Source organism: Pimephales promelas, chromosome 21, assembly GCF_988280905.1.
Source record: "Pimephales promelas chromosome 21, fPimPro1.hap1.1, whole genome shotgun sequence".
Lineage (NCBI taxonomy): Eukaryota > Metazoa > Chordata > Actinopteri > Cypriniformes > Leuciscidae > Pimephales > Pimephales promelas.
This window is the reverse complement of record NC_142789.1, coordinates 15,059,477-15,082,441: the sequence shown is the minus strand read 5'-3', so window position 1 is coordinate 15,082,441 and position 22,965 is coordinate 15,059,477. Positions and strand designations below refer to the sequence as shown.

General features: G+C 35.8%; 3 protein-coding genes across 8 annotated transcripts in view; 1 reads left to right on the top strand and 2 right to left on the bottom strand.

Annotated features, from left to right (window-relative positions):
• slc25a26 (solute carrier family 25 member 26) overlaps positions 1–710 on the bottom strand; it is a 57,816-nt gene extending 57,106 nt beyond the window's left edge. For both annotated transcript variants that reach the window (XM_039673881.2, XM_089125186.1), the window contains exon 1: positions 572–710. In XM_039673881.2, coding sequence (XP_039529815.2) covers positions 572–604 — 33 coding nt within the window. In that variant the 5' untranslated portion in view covers positions 605–710. The remainder of the gene's footprint in view (positions 1–571) is intronic.
• Positions 711–1,521: 811 nt separating this feature from the next.
• rab7a (RAB7a, member RAS oncogene family) lies at positions 1,522–17,216 on the top strand. Of its 3 annotated transcripts, none has more exons than XM_089125396.1 (6): positions 1,522–1,605; positions 8,954–9,016; positions 10,390–10,516; positions 11,998–12,216; positions 14,666–14,794; positions 16,018–17,216. In XM_089125396.1, the coding sequence occupies exons 2-6, from the start codon at positions 8,964–8,966 to the stop codon at positions 16,111–16,113; spliced, it is 624 nt and encodes a 207-aa protein (XP_088981522.1). In that variant the 5' UTR covers positions 1,522–1,605; positions 8,954–8,963; the 3' UTR covers positions 16,114–17,216. The 3 variants fall into 3 exon arrangements, with proteins under 3 accessions (XP_088981522.1, XP_088981521.1, XP_088981520.1); XM_089125395.1 differs by having other exon boundaries at positions 1,540–1,851; XM_089125394.1 differs by lacking the exon at positions 1,522–1,605 and adding an exon at positions 5,282–5,424.
• hmces (5-hydroxymethylcytosine binding, ES cell specific) lies at positions 16,221–22,918 on the bottom strand. 3 transcript variants are annotated; one of them, XM_039673880.2, is made up of 8 exons: positions 22,801–22,918; positions 21,618–21,824; positions 21,388–21,531; positions 20,815–20,994; positions 20,573–20,727; positions 20,282–20,474; positions 17,709–17,919; positions 16,221–17,468 (listed from the first exon to the last, which is right to left on the bottom strand). In XM_039673880.2, the coding sequence occupies exons 2-7, from the start codon at positions 21,804–21,806 to the stop codon at positions 17,719–17,721; spliced, it is 1,062 nt and encodes a 353-aa protein (XP_039529814.2). In that variant the 5' UTR covers positions 21,807–21,824; positions 22,801–22,918; the 3' UTR covers positions 16,221–17,468; positions 17,709–17,718. The 3 variants fall into 3 exon arrangements, with proteins under 3 accessions (XP_039529814.2, XP_088981518.1, XP_088981519.1); XM_089125392.1 differs by lacking the exon at positions 22,801–22,918 and adding an exon at positions 22,702–22,725; XM_089125393.1 differs by lacking the exon at positions 22,801–22,918 and adding an exon at positions 22,323–22,422.
• Between the last annotated feature and the right edge of the window lie 47 nt (positions 22,919–22,965).

The following is a 22,965-nucleotide window of genomic DNA, read 5'->3' as shown; positions in this document are numbered from 1 at the left end:
TTATTAAATCCCTAAAAATGTTAAGAAAAATAAAAGCTAAAATATAAAGTCAATAAGGCACAAATGAACTGCTTGAACTAAGAAAACACAAATACTACATCTGGGCAAGGTTTTTTTTACTGTTTTATTTACAACAACAAAAAAGACACAAAAACAGACAATCAACTTAATTATAATGACTTACATTATCTTCATTACTTTCAGTATCTTAGTCACTGTTGTCATAACATGATAAAAATAATAATAATAATACATTTCACAACACTTGTTCAGAAACACTTCCTGTTTCAGTTTGTAAATGGTTTCTTTATTTCAAATTAAAGAAAACATCTTAAAGATGTGTGTTTAACTTTTTGATTCAGTTGTATATGTTCTGTCGGTTGTATTTTATTCCAACGTTTATATAGTGTTAAAAAAACTGAAACAGGAAGTGCTTCTGGACCAGTGTTGTTTACATCTCGCAAAATGGTCTATATTAAAAATGTACACTGAATTAATTTATCAGAGTTAATGTCACGAGGAATGGTGCCTCTGCTTTTAGCACATGCAATAGACATGAAATGTGCATTACCACAAGGCAGGCTGTGAACTCTCGTCTGTTCATACTGCACGCGAGGACCTCAGTTTTTAGCAAATGACTTTGTGAAGTGGTTCATCTCCTACACTCTGTAACAACCACTACACGTTCATCAAGGGCGCTGCCATGTTTAAGGCGGGGGATTTAAATGACGTCACGTGACGACAGCAACATCGCTCTTCATTTTCAGCAGAAAAGTAATTTCATTATATATTATCTACGTTCTATTGACGTAGAATATAGTTTGTTCAATGTATTATCAATAACGTTGAATGCAACATTATTATTATAATTTAAATTTATTTTACGAAGAAAAGAAAAAAAAACAAGTAGTAAATACACAACAATGCGTTATAACCGGGATGAGTGAAAGTAAAATTTGCATTTTTAAAAATGTGTCCCTTGTATATAAGAATGTTTTCATATAGCTTCAATATTTTCATTTTCAATTCAATTTAGTGTATGCTTAAAAATTTAAAAACATTTGAGCTTATCCATTACAATGAATGGAAACGCAAACATAGTTTTACATATAACATTATAATTGGTATTAAAAGTATTTGTTGGTGATTATTAACAATGATTATTTTTGTGCGTTACCTTTTAAATTATTATTGATACCCATTTCCTCCACATAAGAACAAATTCTATAAATAAATAAGTAATATAGAAAGGTTACACAAAATAATAAGTAATAATTATGACATAAAAAGGTATTATTATTATTTTAAATTAAATTATTATTTTAAATTAAATTCTTAATGGATTATATTTTAATTACGAATTTATAATTTAATTGTGTGGTGAAAATGGGCTAACACATTTTTATTTAATATTTTTATAGTCATTAAAAATACAGAACGTGTCTTAAAAAACAAAACAAACAAACAAACACGATCCAGCCCGCTTTTAGGGCGTGTCTTGCAGGGCTGCGCGATGACGCCACCTGCGTGATGACATCGCTGGCTTTCACAGGGTTGTTTTGGAGGAAGTTAAAGCAGATCCCGAAACAGAAAAAGACCCGTCAGGTAACTGGGGGGGCAATAGCGGTTACAACACCCGTATCGGTATCTCCGATTCAGGATTGGTTCACTCACACTCTAGCCTAAGCGATCCAGTCTTCCGCTGGCGACAGAGGCTGGAGTTATTGTTTGTTTTTCTCATAAACATCAGGCTTGTGTAAGGACAAGGTAGCGATTTAGCTCACAGGCTAACGTTACACCTCAGCGCAGATACAGACTGATATTCGCTAGAACTCCTGTTTTATAAACCAGGTGAGTTATGAAATCAAAATGTATGCTTGTACATGTTAAATCCAGAGACTGATCGTGGATTTGTTAAGAGAGACGGTATAATTGACATGTAAACTAACTGACGTTAGCAAACGAGCTCATGTGTTATGCTGTTAAAGAACACGGAGATAATTCAATAACCCTTTGTAAATGTATTTTTTGTGTGTGCGCTTAATTTCTAGTTCAAATCAGCCGTTTACATGCGGGGATGTTGATCTTTATCCAGGCCCTAGGATGATCAGGTGTTTCTAGTTACCCTGACAGGCCTGACAGTCGCGCTAGATTGTTTTGTTTTACTGTTGGTATTTGTGTTAAAACGACTCATTTCTATCTCAGATCATTGATTTAATATACACGAGAATACTTTTATATTGTCACTAATACAATAATAATCGATCGGAAATGTGTTTTTTACAACACTGTCTTGTTTTCATCTGAAATCAGCTGATTGCTCAATCAGCAGCGGCTTAAACAGATTCACTTTCTGCTTGTGTGTTTACAGCACACAGAAACAGATGTGGACTATTGCGAAACAAAACATTTTAAATAAAGAATAATTCACTATTAGCCTAAACTATAACCCGAGTGCCTTTATTGTTCAGAAGTATCGTAAACTTATAATCCACTCGTATGTCAGTATGAGTAGTATGCATTTGATTTGTTGCGATGTGCTGTTGAACTGGATGGCATTCTGCTATTCTTATGCATGCTAAAGGAAAGTGCACCACCATGTGATCCGACTTTACCGAGTGTCATGGGTTCCAGATTAAATATGGAGTCGTAAAACTGTTTGCAGTCATGAGCTGTCTCCCAAAATCTAGCTGCCTACTATACGGATATTTCGTACTATATCTGCTGTAGTGGTAGTGTGCACAGTATGCATTTTCAGGGGGAAAAAATGTGTATTTAAAACCACACTGTAAAAAAAAAAAAAAAATGTTGTTTCAACTTACAAAAGTAAGTTTTCATGCTACCTTTTTAAAGTGTAAGTTTAGTTAACTTTGGTATGTGAAGGTACAACTAGGATATTTGACATAACATTTTAAAGCATGATAAACACTTATTTTAAGTTAACTTGGCAAAATGTGCAGTATACAACCAGATCACGCTCTCTGCGTCGGAGTATGTACAATTCCTTACTATATGTTTGATTGATTATATTTGACCACTTAATTATAAAAATATGAAACAGTATGAAACTGTGACATACATTAAAAAATAAATAAATAGTCAGGGATAACACAATAAAGCCCAAAGACTCATTTCCATTGTGGTCACTCAGAACTACAAAATTAGTCCAAATTAGCAGTAGTTCTCAGTTGATGCTGTGTAACTTCAATTTTAAAATGTGAAACAATCTTTGCTATCCTATAATATTAGGCAAAAAAAAAAAAAAAAATATGGCAGAAAATATGAGTCTGGTGGCACTTTTAAGATGCGGTCACATTACAATCCACTATGAACACACTTAAGCTTAATACGCCACTGGCTATTAAATTTTATATTTTACTTGCCAGACAGTTTAAATGGAATGCAAGACCAATGCAAATAAGAAAAAAAACATCTATATAAACAAAATATAAATTGTAAACATTATTAAGACGACTATGTAGTATTTAAAGAAAATATGTTTTTCGGGTAGCCTAGATCTGACAGTAGTAGAGTAAAGATTAGGTATATTAGGTACAGGAATTAAAGAATCAAATGTAATTAACACTGCAAAGTCAATGTATAGCCTAACTTAAGAATAGATTAATTATTAAAGTTACAAAAGTTTTTCATATAAGAGCAGTGAGTCGCGTAACAGTTACGAGTGTTGTTTGATTAACATTGAAAACGAACAGTAGCAGGAATATTAGGCAGCTGTCACTTTAAGACATAATGCACGGTATACATTCAGTATACTGATGAAAAGTGTGTTCACTCCATGTTCAGATTACCTTAATTGTTTATACAGTGTAGTGACGTATGAAGCACAGCTCACACTTCAAACCAAGCAGCTTTCTCTTGGTCAACATGCGAAATTTGCGTTACCTGTTTGGGAAAATCATTTGCCTTAATAGAATTTCCGATCACTTGGATTCTTATTGCCTCTGGAGCAACTAGGGGTTATGTGTCTTGCTCAGGGACACATTGGTGTCTCGCAGTGGATTCGAACCCGGTTCTCTCACACCAAAGGCATGTGTCTTATCCACTGTGCCATCACCACCCCTTTATATAGTTATGTAACTTAATTTTACATTACTGTATAAATATATGACCTACCCCAACCCCGTCCCTAAACCTACCCGTCACTGGGGTTAATAACATTTATGAGTCTTCCTCTACCATCCTAGGAAAAATAATATCGCTCCCCAGATGTAGATCTACATTTTGCCTTGTTTCGCTCGGACGTATAATGGCATGTACATACACGCATACATGTGGATAGCTCAAAATGCGTATAGATAACACACCACTTGACTTGAAAGTGGTGTGTATGTTTATGCAAAAGTCATGATGTCATGCTGCACAATGGGTTGACCAACAGAAAGTTGCTTGCTTTGAAAGTGATTTCAGACAAGGGAACTTTTTTGCCCATGAATTGGACAGCACATTTTGGGTTGTAAGGAATTATATTATTTTGAACTATATTTAGATTTTTTTTATTATTAATTATTTATATTATATTATATAATATATATACAGTATATATATATATATATATAGGAAAGAATGGATAGCTCCGGTCTTTGATTCTGATTGGTTGAGTTGCGTTCGAAGCCGTTGTAAATTACTCAACAAACATACACCTGTGACCGCATTACATTGGTATTACTGCGCAACTGCAATTTGTGATTCTTTGTTGCTGCATGTGTTGCTTGGCAACTTCTTAGGAACTACATTGCTTGGCAGAGGAATAAATATGTTGTAACCACTATATAATGAAAATAGAGATCTAGATTCTATATATAGATCAGTGGTTATAACGTTTTTTTTTTTGTTTTTTTTTTGCTGGTGTTTATTTTATGAATATTGAAAAATTTTTGTAATCATTTTATAAAAGAAATGTATATAAAAAAAATCCTGCAAAATATACCTATAAAAGCCAAAATATTAAATTTAATTATTTTAATAGAGGGAAACAATAAAGAAGCTTTTAGTGATTATAGTTATAGTGATAGATATAGCTATGTGTGTTACAGTGATTGTTGTTGTGAAGTGTTGTTAAGGGAGGATATGTCAGATGTGAAATTACCTCCATTTCAACTTTGCTCCAATCTTAAGCTCATCTGCTTGCATCTGAAATTGCTTTTTGAAATGTGAACATGGGTTGATCATAGAAAATACATCAGCAATTTTACAATATCCTATATATTTCCAGGGGTTTCCCTATCTTTCATATACTACTTTAGTTTATTGCTGATTGCTTCTCTCCCTCATGCTTATGTTGAAACAATGTGATGTACTACAGTGCATTTTAAGAGCCCCTAAATGTTCCAGGATTGTGATTTTAAGTTATGATGCTTGTGTTGAGGAGCTCTTCAGTTCCCTTGTGGATTCGACTGAAGCGTGGTGAGGTTTTTTTGTTTGTTTTTCCTCATAAACCTTTTAGTGTTTTCTACTTCTTGTAGTTCAGCACCACCACATTCAATGTTCAAAGCTCTGCTGGCTCTGCTGGCTGGTATTTTTTAGTAACTAATTAAAACAAGCCAAAATTAAAAGTTCATCAAGCATTTGTTTTGTTCCTGAGGGTCATTTCATGATTCTTTGCTTAATAGGATCCTGAAGATATTGTCAGTGAACATAAGCTAAGCTTTCATGTATGATTAGGGGCATAATAATAAGTAATATGTTGGCTTTTGATATTCATGCTAATTTTGGTGTAGAAAGAAACATTTTGGAAGCTTTGAGGTATATGTAGGAAATGGTTATTTATTTATTTTCCATTAGTTTGGATTTGAAGTGTAAAAATTACACCTCACTTTTTTTAAAGCTGCAAAGTCTGCTGAATTTTATACTATACATGACATTTTTGAAGAACCATTTAAGTACTATGAAGTATGAATGAACCATTCCAACACAATCTAATGGCAATTCATGACTATATTATTTTTTTGGCTAATATCATGTCATAATATATCGCAATACAAAAATGCAACAATATATATTGTGGATAGTGACAATGTGTATTGTGTATAGTTCACCCAAAACAATTGCTGTATGGGGGAAAAAATGTTCACAGCGTTTTAGTATCAGTACTACATTAAGCTATATTATAATGTTGGATACCATTTATAATAATGCAATGGGGGAATATTTGTGTCTTGATAATGGTAAATGTCTTATGTTACCAGTAAAAAGTGGCTTCATTATTTTAAATATACCTAGTAGTCAGTGACAGTGCATATCAAATAATTCTGTATTTTCAGCTTAAGAATCGTTCATTTACGCCCCAATGTAATACCAAATTTAGCATTTTAATCAACAATAAAAATGTGTTAACCTTTTACCATATATCTTGGAGTATCGCATTCGCATTAATATCGTTTCGTGAGTTCAGTTTTGTGATATGTATCGAATCGTGACATGAGGGTATCGTTACACCCCTAATTTCTACGAATTCATTCATAAGTTTTTGCGTGATCTGCTTACGCCCCAATGGGTGATGTGTTTGTTTAGGGTGGACCTGTCACCTTCATGCTTTTTTCTAATCATTGTACAATTTACATTCTCCAAATGTAGAATCGCCCGCCTCGTAACAGTTACATTTTCCCATGACGTCAGGTTAATCATTCTCTTCAATGGATTATACTTCTATATACAATTGCCTTGATTCACCAAGATAAGCTGAAAAGTTGTCAACATCTATTCTTTAAGACCTTTTTGACCAGCCATACAGTCGGATGCTGTTTTTTTACTACTAAATGAAGCTCTAATTACATAATCCTCCCCACATTTGATTTTATCTGCCTGATTTTAGCCTAGTTGTTGGAGTATGCTCCTGTTATGTAATATGAAAATGTGCAGTTACAGGGTACTAATGGGTCTCTACGTTTCAAATGGTCTGATTTAAAGCCATTTGAAACTATCGTACCATGTTAGAGGTTTTACAAAGTGTTTCATGCTTATTTTCACAGCTTATGTTTAAACTATCCCTCCAGTATAGCGGCAGGATAGGCGGGTGTACATTGTCTGGACATAATAGGCTATATTATTGTTTACTTAAGCTGATTCTTCTGAGATATTTTTCCATCTAAATCTTGGCATCCGGATTCTGTCGCCAGTTTGTTTTTTTGTACAAGTCTGGAGACTTATTTAGATCAAGAAAATCAAATTAACTTTTTTTCCTTTAGTAGTTTAGTATGATCATACCATAGTAGCATTATAGTAGTACATATTGTTGTTACATTGGTGATTGGTGACAGAAGTTCAGGTGAAAAGAAAACACAATGCTTGAATAAGAGGTGGTCTTGATATACTCAGCCTTTGTCTTTGAAGCCGATAATATTCTTCATTTTTTTATAGATAATTATTGCTGAAAAGATACATCCAACTTTATTTAACTATGCCATGATTTAAATTGTCATAATTGCAAAGCATGTCAATACATGCCAATATTATACACTTGTATAATATTAGTCTTTTAGCAGTGACAGTCTTGACTTGACATTTTTAATTTTATATTTCTGATGTTACCATTAAGTATACATAATATTATTATTATAGACTATTTGTATAATATTGGCAGATATTGACGATTTTATTGAATCATTTTTAATATCAGTCAATATTGATATTTAATTGTGCGTGCTTTCCTACCATTTTTTTTATTACCTTTGCCATCATCTAACGTCCCCTTAAAAGTTATTCTTAAAGGAGAACTCTGGCACAAAATGAACCTTTGGTCTAACAAAACATCGGTACCCAGTCAACCGTTCTCTGAGATTTGTTTTCATGATAATCGAATGTAAAGAGTTTTATCTCTAAAAACTGTTTAGCGTATAACGTTAGTAATGGGGTCAAATCAACGCCGTTCATAAAAACGCTGAAAAGCGATTATGCGTCTTGATAGCACGCCAAAAATGGAAATACGAATTGGCGTGTCATACACGCGCTACTTCATGAGATCATTGCTGCGAGATCTAGTGAGATGCATTCACATTTCTCCGTTATTAACCGTAGCTCTCTATTAGATCAAACAGCGCTGACGTGGAAACCAGGAGAAACATTGTGCCGTGAATGAACTAATACTTTACGTCCACAGACCAGCAACATTCACCATGGATTTAATATAGTAACACTAACTGGAACCAGTTTGGCTGGAATAGTGAACTGCTTCAAAACTCAAAGATTATATAAATAAATATATATTTAAATATTATTTTTAATATGATAACCACAACATTATTTGTTCATCCTTCAAAGATTACTCCCATTTATAAACCTGGAAGTTTCAAGATGTAGGAAAACTCAAACTTATTTAAAAATATTTTTTTTCTTTTAACAAATAGGAAATTTCTCTGGCATTTCTTTCTTTCTGCTGTATCGAAAACGTACCCAACTGTGGTACGTACCGAACCGTGATTTTTGTGTACCGTTACACCCCTACTGCTCAACATCTGAAGTGTTTAGCTGTGATCGATGCTCTGTGTTCTCTTTCCTGGCCTGTATAAACAGCAGTACTTCAGCAGATGGACCCTTATCTGAAAGATGGAAAGCGTGTAGTGAACGACATGTTCAAGCCCCCCTCTTAAAAAGGGAAGTCTGTGTGTTAAATATTTGACGGTCTACAGTATGTCGTCTCTGAAATTGCGTTTCTCGTGACTGGTAGTTAGAGTGCACATGACCAATTTGAGAGTGCAAGCAGAATCATGGGTTTTGTCATTGAAACAAAAAAGGCTTTTATAGCCCCTTAGAGTGTGTAAGTTCAATCAAATGGGTGATTGTGGTTTTAGCATGTACTGTTGTAGTTGTAGGTTGCTACATACTACAACGCTCCTGCTTGATTGAGTACAAAGTTTTCGCTTTCACTTCCTTTTTATTCAAATGAGCCGTGATGTTGAAATCTTTGCTTTATGCTTTGTGCTTCCTTCTCCCTCAGCTGTGACACTATGACATCAAGGAAGAAAGTTCTTCTGAAGGTTATCATCCTAGGAGACTCGGGGTGAGTTTCCACATTCAACACGGAAACAAAGTCAGAGATGCTGCCAATTTCATTCAGTTTTAAAGGATAGAATTATAGAGCATTCTGTTAAATAATGGTAGTAGATTAAAGTTGGCATGAAATCAAATCAAAATAGACCTTTTTAATGGAATATTGCAGTATTTATTATAAATGATTTACCTGTGCGCATCATTATTTCTTTTTTACATTCATGTGCTCTTTTAATCTTTCATCAAAATAACTTCCCCCTCCCTCTTTCAATGACATTTTCAGCTTCTCTGATGATGTGTTTACTGGCGCCAGGGCGCCTGTCAATCACATGACATTACTGTAATGGCAAACCTTGTTCGAGAAGCTGTGTTTCACTCAAAATAGGGAATCAAAAATTATTGCACCCCCCGTTGGGATGTTTATATGACAAAAAATTGAAATGTTTGGTTTTTGTACGATTTTTTTAAACACATTTTTGTTTTATCCTCAACAAGCCTACATTTATTTAATAAAATAAATCCAGTAAATAATAATAATAATAATAATTATTATTATTATTATTATATAATAATAATTGTAATTATTATAATTATACAAATAATGTGATATGTTTAATTATTTAAATGCGGTGTTCTTTATTTTCATATATTACAAATATAATTTATTCCTGTGATGCCAAAGCTGAATTCTCAGTCTTCTCAGTGTCGCATGATCCTTCAGAAAACCATTTCTTATGTGGTATTGTTGTCACTTTTATGTAAATTGTAAATTAGTATTATTTTTTTTATAAATCTAAAAGCAGTAAAAATCTCACTGCTATGCTCAGATTTCTAGGTGGCCATTTAAGTGTTTGTTTGTTTTTTTTTCTTTATTATTATTTAAAAATTAAACTAGTTCATTGTAAGATTACTCAAACTGCAAGGCGTATGCAAGGAGTGTGACCAATTGTCATTAAGTGAAAAATGTCATTCAACAAGAGCGTTTAGATTTTCAGCTTAAAATCGTGGATGGAAAAGTGCAAACAATACTATAAATACACTCTTATAAAAACATTCAGTTACACTCTACCATTTCACTCTTTGACCTACAATATAAACACATGTTTATGACACACCGGGCAAAACCTCCAAATATTCAATCTTTTATTTCCGTGTAGTCTCGTATGAGCTTTTCAGATGGGTAAGCTTGTGGGTGGGATATAAATTCTCAAGAAAATGGTTTCAGTTTCATAAAGGGAATGTAAATTTTGTTATAGCCTAGATTGTAAATGTTTATATAATGTGTTTTTGTATGACTCATAGTTCTGCACAATCACAAATAGTGTTAGTTCTTATTTCTCCCTGCCAGGTGCTTGGTTTAAATGTTCTTTTTTTTCCCAACAGGGTTGGGAAGACATCTCTGATGAACCAGTATGTGAATAAGAAGTTCAGTAATCAGTACAAAGCTACTATAGGAGCAGATTTCCTGACAAAAGAAGTGATGGTTGATGACCGACTTGTCACAATGCAGGTAGAGATGACGGGTTACTTTTTTTTTACTGAAAGCACATGATGCTTTGAAACAAAAATGAAAAGCATTTTTCTTTTCCCCATTCCAATGAGTGTCATCTCATTACTTCAACTAGTTTTACATTTTTGTATTATCTTCATTTTCTAATTCTTATAAACTGAGAGCAGGCTTTAAAGAAAATAGTTCAGCTAAAAAATGTGATTTTTGTTGTTTACTCACCCTCATGTCATTTTAAAGCCGATTTAAATATTCATATTGGTAACACTTTACTTGAAGGGGTGTGCATAAGACTAACATGACACCTTCATAATCATGACATGACAGAAGTTATGAATATGTAGGAAGTTTTATGCATGTTTATGACAACTGTCATTAAGTGTCATTCACTCAGTTATGACATTTTTAATGCAAATATGACATTGTTTGAGATGTATTTGTTATGACAGCTTGACATAAAATAATACATTATAACCTGTCAGTGTCTTTGTCATGACAACTTGACATTACTAAGACAACGCAACCCGTCATAAACATGACATAGCAGATTAATTATCAAACTTAAGAAAGCACCTAGCTTTATTGGTTAACATTACATTAAACTGTCAGGTGGTTGGTTTTGACATTGGTTGTCATGAAGCCATTATAACATTTTAATGACAAATTCAATTAGTACCACTGTAAAAAATATTCATGACACAGTTATAATGGCCTCATGACAGCCAATGTCAAAGCCAACCACATGACAGTTTAAATTAATTTAATGTCAAGGTGTCATAACAAGGATATCTTAAACAATGTCATATTTGCATTAGAAATGTCATTATTGAGCGAAAGACAATTGATGGCAGTTGTCACAAACATGAATAAACCCTATTTCACATTTAAGACATGTCATGTCATGGTTATGAAGGTGTCATGTCAGTCTTATACACAGCCCTTCAAGTAAAGTGTTACCAATATTTCTAAAAATAATAACAAATGTTACTAGCTATGTTTCCATATACCTGTTTTGATTAAAATTTTAGGATATTGCATAAAAAAAAACACTGCGTGTATATGCCAAAATGTGCTCAATTGAGGTGAATAATATATATTTATCCAATAAGTAGACATGCGCATAAACTACGATCGAAACCCATTTAACAAATAAATCGCTCTTTGCAAAAAAACTTGTGTGATTTGGCTCAACAGAGGATGTGATTTGATCTCTGGACTAACCAGAGGACAAGTTTCATTGCACAGCATCTCAAGTGTTGGCATGGTCATTCTGAAATGCCAAAGTCTGAGTCAAAGTATAATGACCTGCCAGAATTGTCTCGCATGATCAGCGGCTTCCCCGATTGCAGCAACTTTTATTACACCATATTCAAATCATTTATGTGACATTCCAGTTTTGCACAGGTTAAATTCGCAACTTTTGAGATTTTCGAGACAGAAAATGAACGTTTGTTTGAATATTCTGTATGATCTCTTTCATTCAGATATGGGATACAGCAGGTCAAGAGCGGTTCCAGTCTCTGGGTGTGGCTTTCTACCGCGGTGCTGACTGCTGTGTGCTGGTGTTTGACGTCACTGCCCCCAACACCTTCAAGACACTGGACAGCTGGAGGGACGAGTTTCTGATCCAGGCCAGCCCACGCGACCCAGAAAACTTCCCCTTCGTGGTGCTGGGCAACAAAATCGATCTGGAGAATAGGCAGGTGGGTGCTATGGTGCAGTGATTCCTTTCATGAGGGTTTCTCTCTAAGACATTGAGTTTTTAGAAAATTCATATTAATTCTTTGTTTTTAATATTCTAGTTGTCTATTGTAATGTACATACCGGTAATAAAAGATCATGACAACTACTTAAGATTTACTATTTAACATTTTTTTTCTTAGTTATTAGATCACCCTGATATTTATTGAACATTTTAAAATTAAAAACAGGCTCATCATAAATTGTGCATTCATATCATCGTGCGTGTGAGTTTGTGCATTTTAGAATAAATTAATAGATCTGTACAAATAATTCATTGACTAGTGTACATATAGAAATGGGTACGGAGTATATATCAAGACCGTGTCGCATTCTAAGAGGCCATTGCTGCTAATTTAGAACCAGCTGCACCCTCTCCATATACATGCAAAGTGTCTTGGAGAGGTTTAAAGTCTCTGAACTTCCAGTGAATGATACCTCAAAAAAATATATACAGTCATGAAACTCGAGAGGGCACAGGCTGATAGGGCACAGGCTCTGCTTATTTCTGCTGCCAATGAGATTGCTTTCTCAACATCCAATTAGTCTGGTTCAGTGTTTTACTCTGAAACCCTACGGCCTCCACCTGCCTGGTTCTTGCTATGGGATTTATGTAAGTCTATTTATGCAGCAGCATCATATCTCACATGCTCACAGCAGCGTGTCTGTGTATCTATTAGCAGTAGCAAGTCCATACCTGCTCTGCAGAAGCAATACATTAACATTTCCATATTCAATAACATGCTAAAACTATTCCGAGGGTAGTCATAATTGAACTTATGATTTGATGAAAACTCAAAACCTTTAAAAAAAAAATAATAATATATATATATATATATATATATATATTTAAAATTTAGTACTACCTTTGAGCAGCTACATAAGACATTTATCAGATTTATACTGATCATCCAATTCTTCCACAGTTTTTACAAAAGAAGTTTACACCCCCAGCTCTTAATACATTGGGTCTCATTCATGAAACACGAGCAGAACGAATTTGTGTGTAAAGTGGTTCTGGCTAAATTTTCTTATTTAATAATATGTCCGTATTTTCCAAATGTTTGTTGGCACGCAAGAAATCTACACCTGCTCCCAGCCACGCGTAAATGGTGCGCTTAAAATCCGAACGTTTTGCTCATTAATAAGACTGCATTTTAATTCACCTTAATCGGATACATAAAAATTTAAACAGCATTTTGAAAAAAAAAAATTATAATATAATATAAATATAGTAATTACATGCAGTTTTTCTTTTTACTTTTATGAGAGCCAGTAATAGCAGATCTGGTGATCGATGGCGGTCCTAGAATACCAATCACAACTGACTAGGTCATCTGACCAATCACCGCAGATTAGCGTCACGCAAAGGAAAAGTCTAGGAAAAGTTTTGGAAAAAGGACTCGCTAAACGATTCATATGGGAGTCGGTGAGCAAATCAGGTAAAAATAAATGCATATTATCAGACAACAAAAGTGTTTTTTGTCATTGCATGCTTGTAAAACTGTTGTTGGGGACTCCCAGAACAATATTAGGAACATTTTAAATGCCATAATAGGTACCCTTTAATGTCGAATCATTTTCTTCTCACTTCTGGGACTGTTCGATGAACAGATGAAACTCCATTAACTGCATCTGTAATATGCTGCCAAGCTCTTTTAGGACCTGATACGCCACTATGTCCGTTTGAAAATAAAATGTGGCGTTTTGAATGAACTTCGATTAAAAAAAACTTCAATTTCTGCAGCCGATAAATCTTTATTTTTCGTTCACATTCATGTTATTATATGCCTATAGATGTCAGTCAGATATAATGGGCCTGATTTATGGTATAATTGAGAATGAACGTGCACGCACATCCCATTTACGACTGGTTGGAATTCATTAACACACACACATTTCACTATCACATCTGACGTTTACAAAGTATTTGTGAATCAGGAGAAGAGTTTTCAGGAAGGTCTCTTTACGCGCTAATCACTCGTATATTTAAGAATGTTTCATGAATGAGACCCATTGTGATTGCACAAGTGAATTGTTTCAGCTTTTGTAATAGCTGTGTTCTAGTGCCTCAATTATCCCGAGTGTGAAAACATGGATCTCAAAATCATTGGATCTTTTTGAAGAACAATGTATAAACCAAATAACATCTTGCATATTCTACAATGTGTATATAAACTGTAATGAACTGTACCTGTAACCTGTAAATGTCTTTACTGTCTTATTTGATCAAATTAAGGCATCCTTACTGATCCCAAGCTCTTGAATTATAGTGTGCATGAGATTTTTCAACTCTACTCGCTTTCTCATTTTAAATATATAATCAGTGACCTACAACCTTATTCACAGTCTCAGCATCTCTGTGAAGTCCGCATTTTGATTTTTCCTTCTTTATTTCACGTTCAACCTCAGGTAACAACCAAGCGGGCACAAGCTTGGTGTCAGAGTAAGAACAACATCCCGTACTTTGAGACCAGTGCAAAGGAAGCCATCAACGTAGAGCAGGCTTTCCAGACCATCGCACGCAATGCACTCAAACAGGTACGTGTATTGTAGAAATATGTGTTGCGTTTGGTGTGGAAACCAAGAGACGCATGTACGCTAGGATATGCTTAGAGTTTAACTACAACTATAACGATAACAACGCCAGCTCACGAACGATATGTACATTGACAGCCAATCAGAATCAATCTGGCTTTCGAGAGCTTGACCATTTTAAGTTGGCATGAAATCAAAATGTAACCCTATTTTCATTGTAAGTGCACACTAGTATGCTTGTGGTGAACAGCTCATCAGTGCAGGTTAATTTGCGAAGAAAACATTTCTCAAAGCGTGAAATTATACTTCCCCTCTGGAATGGCCTTCTGTCTCCGATGACGTCAGTTTGATGGCTTGGGTAGAACATCTCTCTTCTGTACAAGCCAGCCGAACAGAACACCTACTTTTGTAGCTCCAATCAATTCCAAGCAGAAAAAAAACAAGCCACACCCTCTATTTTTTTATTCAATCATTCTGATTCACTTAAAAAAAAGGTCACAACTCTGTGACGTAAAGTCGATCGCAACGTCTTTTTCAGGCAGTGTGTCCACCAAAGCGTTTTTCCACGCGTCTGGCGTATGTTTTCAATTGTTTTGTTTCAAATGGGAGCGCCGCGTTTTTTAAATGCCATGAGCGTAACGTTTTTTTTTTTTTTCCACGCTGAAGCGCCCAGCCTTTTTTTACTGGTCGCCGAGAGTTGAAAAATGTTCAACTTTGGATAAAACGCAGCGCTCATCACTGTCCCAGCCGTCCAATCACAATGGAGGAGGGGCGGGACTAATAACACTCCGACCAACTGTCACAACATTCTTTCAGTACAGCGGCATCAACTGGCAGAGCTAACAGAACAAAATGGATGAAAAATAAATTTTTAGTATGAAACAAATGATCTGCGAAATCAGTTACAAGTAAACTGTGCTGCGGATATTCTGTATCATTGCAAGGAAACGTCTCAACGGAAAAAACGCTGCGCTGCCATAACGTTCTCAAGCGCCCAAAGCACAGCGTCTTCAGCAGAGCGTCTGGCGTTTTCAGCTGGATAAAAACGCTTTGTTGGACACACGGCCTAAAGGGGCAGATTACTACTGTAATGTGCGCTAATAAACAGAACTTCGGTTGCTCTGGACGCAAATATAATTATCCTGCTTTGTTTTGATGAGAACACTTAAGTCCCATTTACAAAGTATACTTTGTGCTTATCTGTACCACTGTTTGGTTTTTTTTAGGAAACCGAAGTGGAGTTATACAACGAGTTTCCGGAGCCAATTAAACTAGACCGGAATGATAGAGCCAAGCCATCAGCAGAGACTTGTAGCTGCTGAGGACCTCCAGGGGGCGATATGTTTCATGCTCAGCCTCGCTGGCCTTGTCTCTGCCCTCCCTTCCCCCCCATCTCTCTCTCTCTCTCGTGTTCTTTTTCACTCCTCCCTCCTTTTTCTCAATATAATCACTGGCCTTTGTAGACGAGCAGACTTCCTCTCATTCAGTATCCTACACAGTTCGCATTCACAACACAACACACTCCCACACCCACATATGCTCAATCTGACACCCATTTCCGTACACGAATCCCAACATTTCGCACCGGTTCTGCAGAATCATCACCTTGCCCACATAAAAAGTCTTCTCAACACTTGAATGGCTCTTGAGACTTTTTATATGATCCCATCCCACAGTGCAATTTAAAAAAATGTGTGACGTGAACGCTGAAAGATGGGGGGAGGGAGGTTATCAGAGCTTTAAAGCCGTATGTTGGAACCAGATCTACCCACCATGTTCTTCATCATTCTGCTTGAAATAAAATGTCGGCCTGGCATAAAGCATGCTACATTTTCCTCTCAAAGCCGTGAACCTGAAAACGCTCTTCAGTTGGCCAGGTCCCGAAGCACTGGAGGTCTAACACTGCCCCCACTGTCACATCTGAGAACTGCAATTAATCCAGTGTACGCCCAATAGCTGTCCTCAATATGGAAAACGAAAACATGAATTCCCAACCAAGTGATGGGAAATTTAGATATTACATTTAAATTATCTAACATTCATACTATTATGACAATTAGTATCTCTTCGTATTTTTTCTTTGTTTGTCATCAATCCTCATGTCGGCATGAAAGAGCCACCGCGCGTCTGCCATGAACATTTTTTTTTTTTTTTAATTTCATATCTTGCCTGAACTCTACCAGTAGCTCAGGATGGTAGAGAATTTAAGTGCTCAGTTTCACTCAGATCTTTTCCTGTCTGTTCATTATTATTGTAATTATTATTATCTTTGTTGCATTATATACAAATAAACACAACTAGACAACATTTGGGGAAAACTGAATTGTTCATGACTATCAATGAAACAAAATACACAGCATATACATTGTTCAAGATAAATGTATCTCAAAGTAATAATGGAAATAAAATTAAGTTGTTGAATAAATGTGTTGTGCACTGAGTGTTTGTTTTGGAGAAGTGAAGTGATATCAACTGGAACTGTTCGAAATGAACAAATGAATACGTCCACAAATCAGCTATTAAATGTAAATGTTTATTTCTGTCATATGAAAAAACGAACACATCTACACAATGAATACTTTTCACAACAGACATTTGAGGCTTTTGCAATCTTTAAACTAGTCCGCTTTGGTCATTCTGAAGAGATGAGACTTCTACAGTATGTAAGGGAATATATGAAGAGTTCAGATGCAAAAGCCTCTAAGTGCCATTTGAAATTTTCTTCCAGAATGATAATTTTTATCAAGCTTGTATATTTAAGTTCAGTGATTTCACTTAAATGGGAATGATAATTACCTATTAATTGTTATTTAAGTGAAATTACTGAACATTAAATATACAAGTTTGATAAAAATCATCATTAAAGAAGAAAATTTCAAATGGCATTTAGAGGCTTTTGCATCTGAACTCTTCATATTGTAATTCTTTTAAGTTTTTGGTTTCTTGCTGGAACCCGTTCCCAGAAGCCATTGTTGGAGAGACCCGGTCGGCTTGGTCTGCTTCTCTGCTGCAAGTTTTCCTTCAGGTCCTTTAGCTGTAGTCTCTTCATCTGGATTCTTCCTCTTAGTTGGCGAGGCAGTTTTCAGCCAGCTCATCATCATTTTGCTGCTGGCTGTTGGTTGAACAGTCTGGACAGGGTGGAAGGATTTAAATCAACAGGAATATCTAATAAGATATGATACATATAAGCATTTCTATATAGCAGTTTGCATTCCTATGTCAAAAGATTCTGATTGTTACGTTTAGTGCATCCTTTTTTTTCCACAAATACTAAGATTAATTATTGTGATAACTCATGACTGCAGTGATTTAAAACAGACTATTGTCTTTATCATTTACAGCAATATCATAAGGTGTTTTTTTAACTGTACGCACTTTTCCCATTGGTTGATTTTTATTACATCTAACAGATTTCAATTTTATAATGAAGATCAAAACACATCTAACAGATTTCAATTTCATAACGAAATCTGACACTCATACACACACCGGAGACATGTGGATTACTTTTATCATGAGTGGATGCACCTTTATGGACTTCAAAACATGAACGGCTATTTACTGCCAATGCCATTATATAGCTTGGACATTTCTTTATTAATATAACTACGATTGTGTTCCCCTTCATTTATTTTGCCACTTTTCAAATATCTCCAATGTATAGACAAAGACTATAAAGCTTAAAGGGATAGTTCACCCAAAAAATGAAAATTAAGTCATTAATTACTCACCCCCATGTTGTTCCAACCCTGTAAGTCCCTTTGTTCGTCTTCGGAACACAAATGAAGATATTTTTGATTAAATTTGAGAGGTGGATCACTGCTACATAGGCTCCCAAAGGGATTGAAACTTGACGGCCCAGAAAGTCATTGAAGAAAATGTTTAAATATTCCATGTGACAACAGTGGCTCAACTATAAGTTTATCAAGTGACGAGAATACTTTTTGTGCGGGAAAAAAAAAAAAAAAAAAAAACGATTTTGACTATTCCTTTTCTTCCTTGTGGGCCTGAGACAAGAACTCAAGAGATTTCCATGACGCATGCGTGAGAACTGAGAAGAGGATGTTCTTCTCCAAGGGGGTAATCCATCAGCCGGAAGTTGAAGCCTCACGGGAGCCGCCATTGTAGCAGAACTTCACCCATTGACTCCCATTCATTTTGGCGTCACTTTGACAGCGAATAACTTTACATCTGAGGCGTCCAAAGACTTAATTTGTCCATTATTTATTTCTAAAGAAACACGACAATGTATAAAATGCTCTATTACTTTGTATCTTACGTTATGTCCCCGTAGAAGCCGGTTTTGTAAAAAAATAGGCTAAAGATTGTGTCATAACCACGGAACTTTCTGTCGCACAATAGAGATATTACCGTATAGACAGGAGGAGAAGCTCCCAGGCAATCTTTTACTGTTTATGAGGCAATCGGGGGGACATGGAGGAATAAAGTCAAGATAGAAGCCCATAAATAGAGAGTCCAAAAAAGCAACGGGACAAAATATTTCAACAACGTTTTAGAGGAATTAGGTGATTCAGATTTGTCTTGGCACAGCTACTAGAATATTTACAACTGTCAGACAGTCACTCAGACATCAGACAGGAAGTGCAATAATCAGGCTTCAGTCTTCTCCGTTGAAATCAATGGGGTTGCTGTGTCCGTTTCTTTTACTGTCTATGGTTCCTCTACTACTTCTTGTTCTCGCGCATGCGTGGTGGAAATCTCTTGAACTCTCCTCTCAGGCCCACAAGGAAGAAAAGGAATAGTCGAATAAAGTTGTTATTTTTGTTTTTTTGTTCTGCACAAAAAGTATTCTCGTCGCTTGATAAACTTATAGTTGAGCCACTGCTGTCACATGGAATATTTAAACATTTTCTTCAATGACTTTCTGGGCTGTCAAGTTTCAACCCCTTTGGGATCCTATAGGAGTTATCCAGCTCTTAAATTTAATAAAAATATCTTCATTTGTGTTCCAAAGATGAACGAAGGTCTTACGAGGTTGGTACAGCATGGGGGTGAGTAATTAATGACTTAATTTTAATTTTTGGGTGAACTATCCCTTTAAAACTATTTACCGGAGTAATGGCTGCTGAAAATACATTTGAAATTACTGTTAAACTGTTCATTTAAATTGTAATATTTCACAAAATTAAAAACAAAAAACAGTTAGGGAGCATAAGAGATTAAAAATTCTACAGACCCCAAAACTTTTGAATAGGAGAATAGGCTCTGACGAGGTCAATGATGATGGTATAAAACATTTGCTCAAACAGAACCCTTCCAAGCTCAAAAAGGTATTAAAATGTGCTTTATTTGATTATTCTGTAATTGTTTCTCTAATATCAGGAGTTGTATAGTATCGTGACACTTAGTTAGATATAGCCCGGGTTGCTAAAGACCCGAATATGTAATAATGATTGGTGAAACATTCATGTATTTATGGGTTGAATAAACTTGTAAGAAAAGTGGTGTTATTTATTTATTTTTATTTACCTTCTTAATCGTGGGGTCTACAGGCTGCAGACACTCTTGGGAGTTGTTGCGGGAATTGTTGACCAGTGACGAGACGGGGTGAAAGGTCAGAGAGGACTTTGGCTGAAGTAATTTCATGGCTTCCAGTGATTTCACTTCTCCAAAGTCCAACCACCGTCTTACTTCATCCTCTCCATCCAGCAAAGCCGGCATCCTGTTACAAAACACATTAAATCACGGTTAATTTGACTCATTACAATAAAGCGTACCACATTGTTTTGATGTCACGTGAAAGAGTCATATGTGCTCAACCTGTCATGGATGCTTTGTAGATTTGGAGAGGCGTCTACAGTAATAACAGTGTAAGTGTACAGCACCTCTCCGCCACCAGGAGGAGTCCAGGAGTCAAAGAGCCCTGCTATTGTCAGCAGTCTCCACCCGGTCCAGTCACTGTCATCTTGATCACTCTGTAGACAAGTGGAGGAATAAGCAGATATGTAAGACTAGCATAAGCGAACAAATGATCTTCTTATGACTGTCAAACTTGGGCTAACCTCGGTCTGGTCCAAACTTTGGTCACATTTCGGTTCCTGTGTACTTTGTGAACTGGGCACTTGTCCTCCTTGGCTTTGTGGGAAATATATGAAGAAAGGCTGTTTCTCTTTCTCCAGTCGCCTCCATTCATAGAAGCCGTCAGCTAGAATGACACAGCGCTGGCCTTTCAAAAGAGGATCCTGTGCAATAAATTTCCAGCAAGTCATTTGTCTGCCCACAGCATATTAGAGGATATTTCATGTTTAATAATAGAGTCCCACAATGCTCACCTACTGTAGGATACACCTAGGATGGCTTGAGGGTGAGTAAATCATGGGCTAATTTTCATTTTTGGGTGAACGATCCCTTTGACAACATTGTAGTACACAATAGTTCTGCATTAAATGGTGCATTACTGTTAAAAAATTAAAATCAAGTCCCCTATAGATAAAATCTATTCGATTTTTTTCTTTAGGAACATCCCTGTTACACTCTATTATGCAGAGTTGAATTTTGGACCAATAACATTTGAAATTGAAATTGTGGGTGGGGCTTCCCTGCAAATGTAGAATAAATAAGGATGTCTAATGTACCTTATAAGACTTCTTTTCTAGCAGGCTCTCACTGCGACAGTTAGAGGTGTTGTACTGCATCTTATTGGGGTCATTCTCTTTGAACCATGCCGGGACGAGACCCCAGCGCATCGCTGCCAGCACACACTCATCTACAGGAGCATCCTATGGAAAATGTTTTTTTTTTTTTAAGAGTTGTTCTTCAGCAACAAAAGTTGCGTGTACGTATATGATTTGACAAATTGACATGCCTTGTTGAAGTGTCTGTTGGACAGCAGCACAGGACTGAAGGACTGAGGACTCTTGTTGTATGAGGGCCGGTATTTGTCGCTGTCTCCATCCTTCCATCGGGGCCGGTGTCGTTGTCCTTTTCGGTCTCGATACCGAGAGGCACGGCTGAGCTCATCCGGCGCAAGAGTGCAAGCCGTTCTCCCGCACATCCTGGGGGTTTACCAAACCTGTATGACATCACACATAAAATGGTACATTTACTTAATGCCTAAAACAAAATTTTCTTGCAAGTAAATGCAACTCATGTAAAAAGATGAAACAAGAAACAAATATGTTGTTTGATTATATTTAATATATATTTTTAAATATTTATACACAAATGTAAAGGAGCATCACAGAAAAACATACGTTGTACTTGTTTTAATGTACATAAAATACTAATTTACAATTCACAACAACTAACGTTATGCTAGTTTATCAGAAAAATGATATACCCTTTTTTTATACACGTTCTTCCTTTTTTTCGTTTATTATTATCTCAGTGTTTTATTTGATTCTTTAGTTTGGTTTGTTTATATTAAAAAAAAAAAACTGTTGCAAAGAGTAATTCACGGTTTGTTTTACGTCGTTACGTAAAAAGTCATCGCGCGTTTTTCTGACGTCCCATGGAAATCGTCTCGGTTATGAAAGTTCCTTACTTCTCTTCTGAATCACTATTAGCTCACCCAATGATTCGCGACTCGTTACAAATCAGGCAAATATGTTCTCGGTTCAGTTGTTGAACATATTTCATTCATTTTTTTCATTCTCGAACATATTTAATTCAGTCCAAATCCCAGACTGTAAAAACAAAAAAAGAGGTCAACTCATGATTCAACCATTTCATTTAGAAGATCCGATTCACAAGAACGAATCGTTCATGAAGCAGTAACGTTAGCCGTCATAGGTTTAAACTGCAGTAGCATCACCGCTACTTCATTTTACTCTAAAGATGCGTACTTTAAATCCTTAAAAGGTTGCACGCCGTTTAATTTTACCTCAAGACTTCACCTCAAAGCTTTGTTATAGGTGATTAGGCTAGACTGCTAACGTCACTTAACTTACATTCAACGGTTCCGTTTGCCGTCTTCATAAACTGACAAACACGACACAGATGCATTAACAAATAATAGACACTACTACTAGCATAAGGTGCATTCTCACCAGTCAAGAAGTCCTTATTTTGAGATAAAGAATGTAAAAGCAGAAAGAGCTACGGTGTGGATGTAAACCATGGTGTAAACACGGAATAGCGCCTTCTGTCAGGACAACCGGTCATAACACTTCTAATCAATGCTTTGCATAAGTTATACGACTGGTAGTCTATTA

What these genes read in the sequence shown, in the direction of transcription:
- hmces (XM_039673880.2), bottom strand. Translation starts at nt 21,806, where the DNA reads ATGTGCGGGAGAACGGCTTGCACTCTTGCGCCGGATGAGCTCAGCCGT. An exon ending in CTACAAAGCATCCATGACAG is followed by an intron (nt 20,475 to 20,572) that starts GTTGAGCACATA and finishes GTTTTGTAACAG; the next exon opens with GATGCCGGCTTTGCTGGATG. An exon ending in TAGACCCCACGATTAAGAAG is followed by an intron (nt 17,920 to 20,281) that starts GTAAATAAAAAT and finishes CACCCTGTCCAG; the next exon opens with ACTGTTCAACCAACAGCCAG.
- rab7a (XM_089125394.1), top strand. Translation starts at nt 5,291, where the DNA reads ATGCTTATGTTGAAACAATGTGATGTACTACAGTGCATTTTAAGAGCC. An exon ending in ACCGACTTGTCACAATGCAG is followed by an intron (nt 10,517 to 11,997) that starts GTAGAGATGACG and finishes TCTTTCATTCAG; the next exon opens with ATATGGGATACAGCAGGTCA. An exon ending in CACGCAATGCACTCAAACAG is followed by an intron (nt 14,795 to 16,017) that starts GTACGTGTATTG and finishes GGTTTTTTTTAG; the next exon opens with GAAACCGAAGTGGAGTTATA.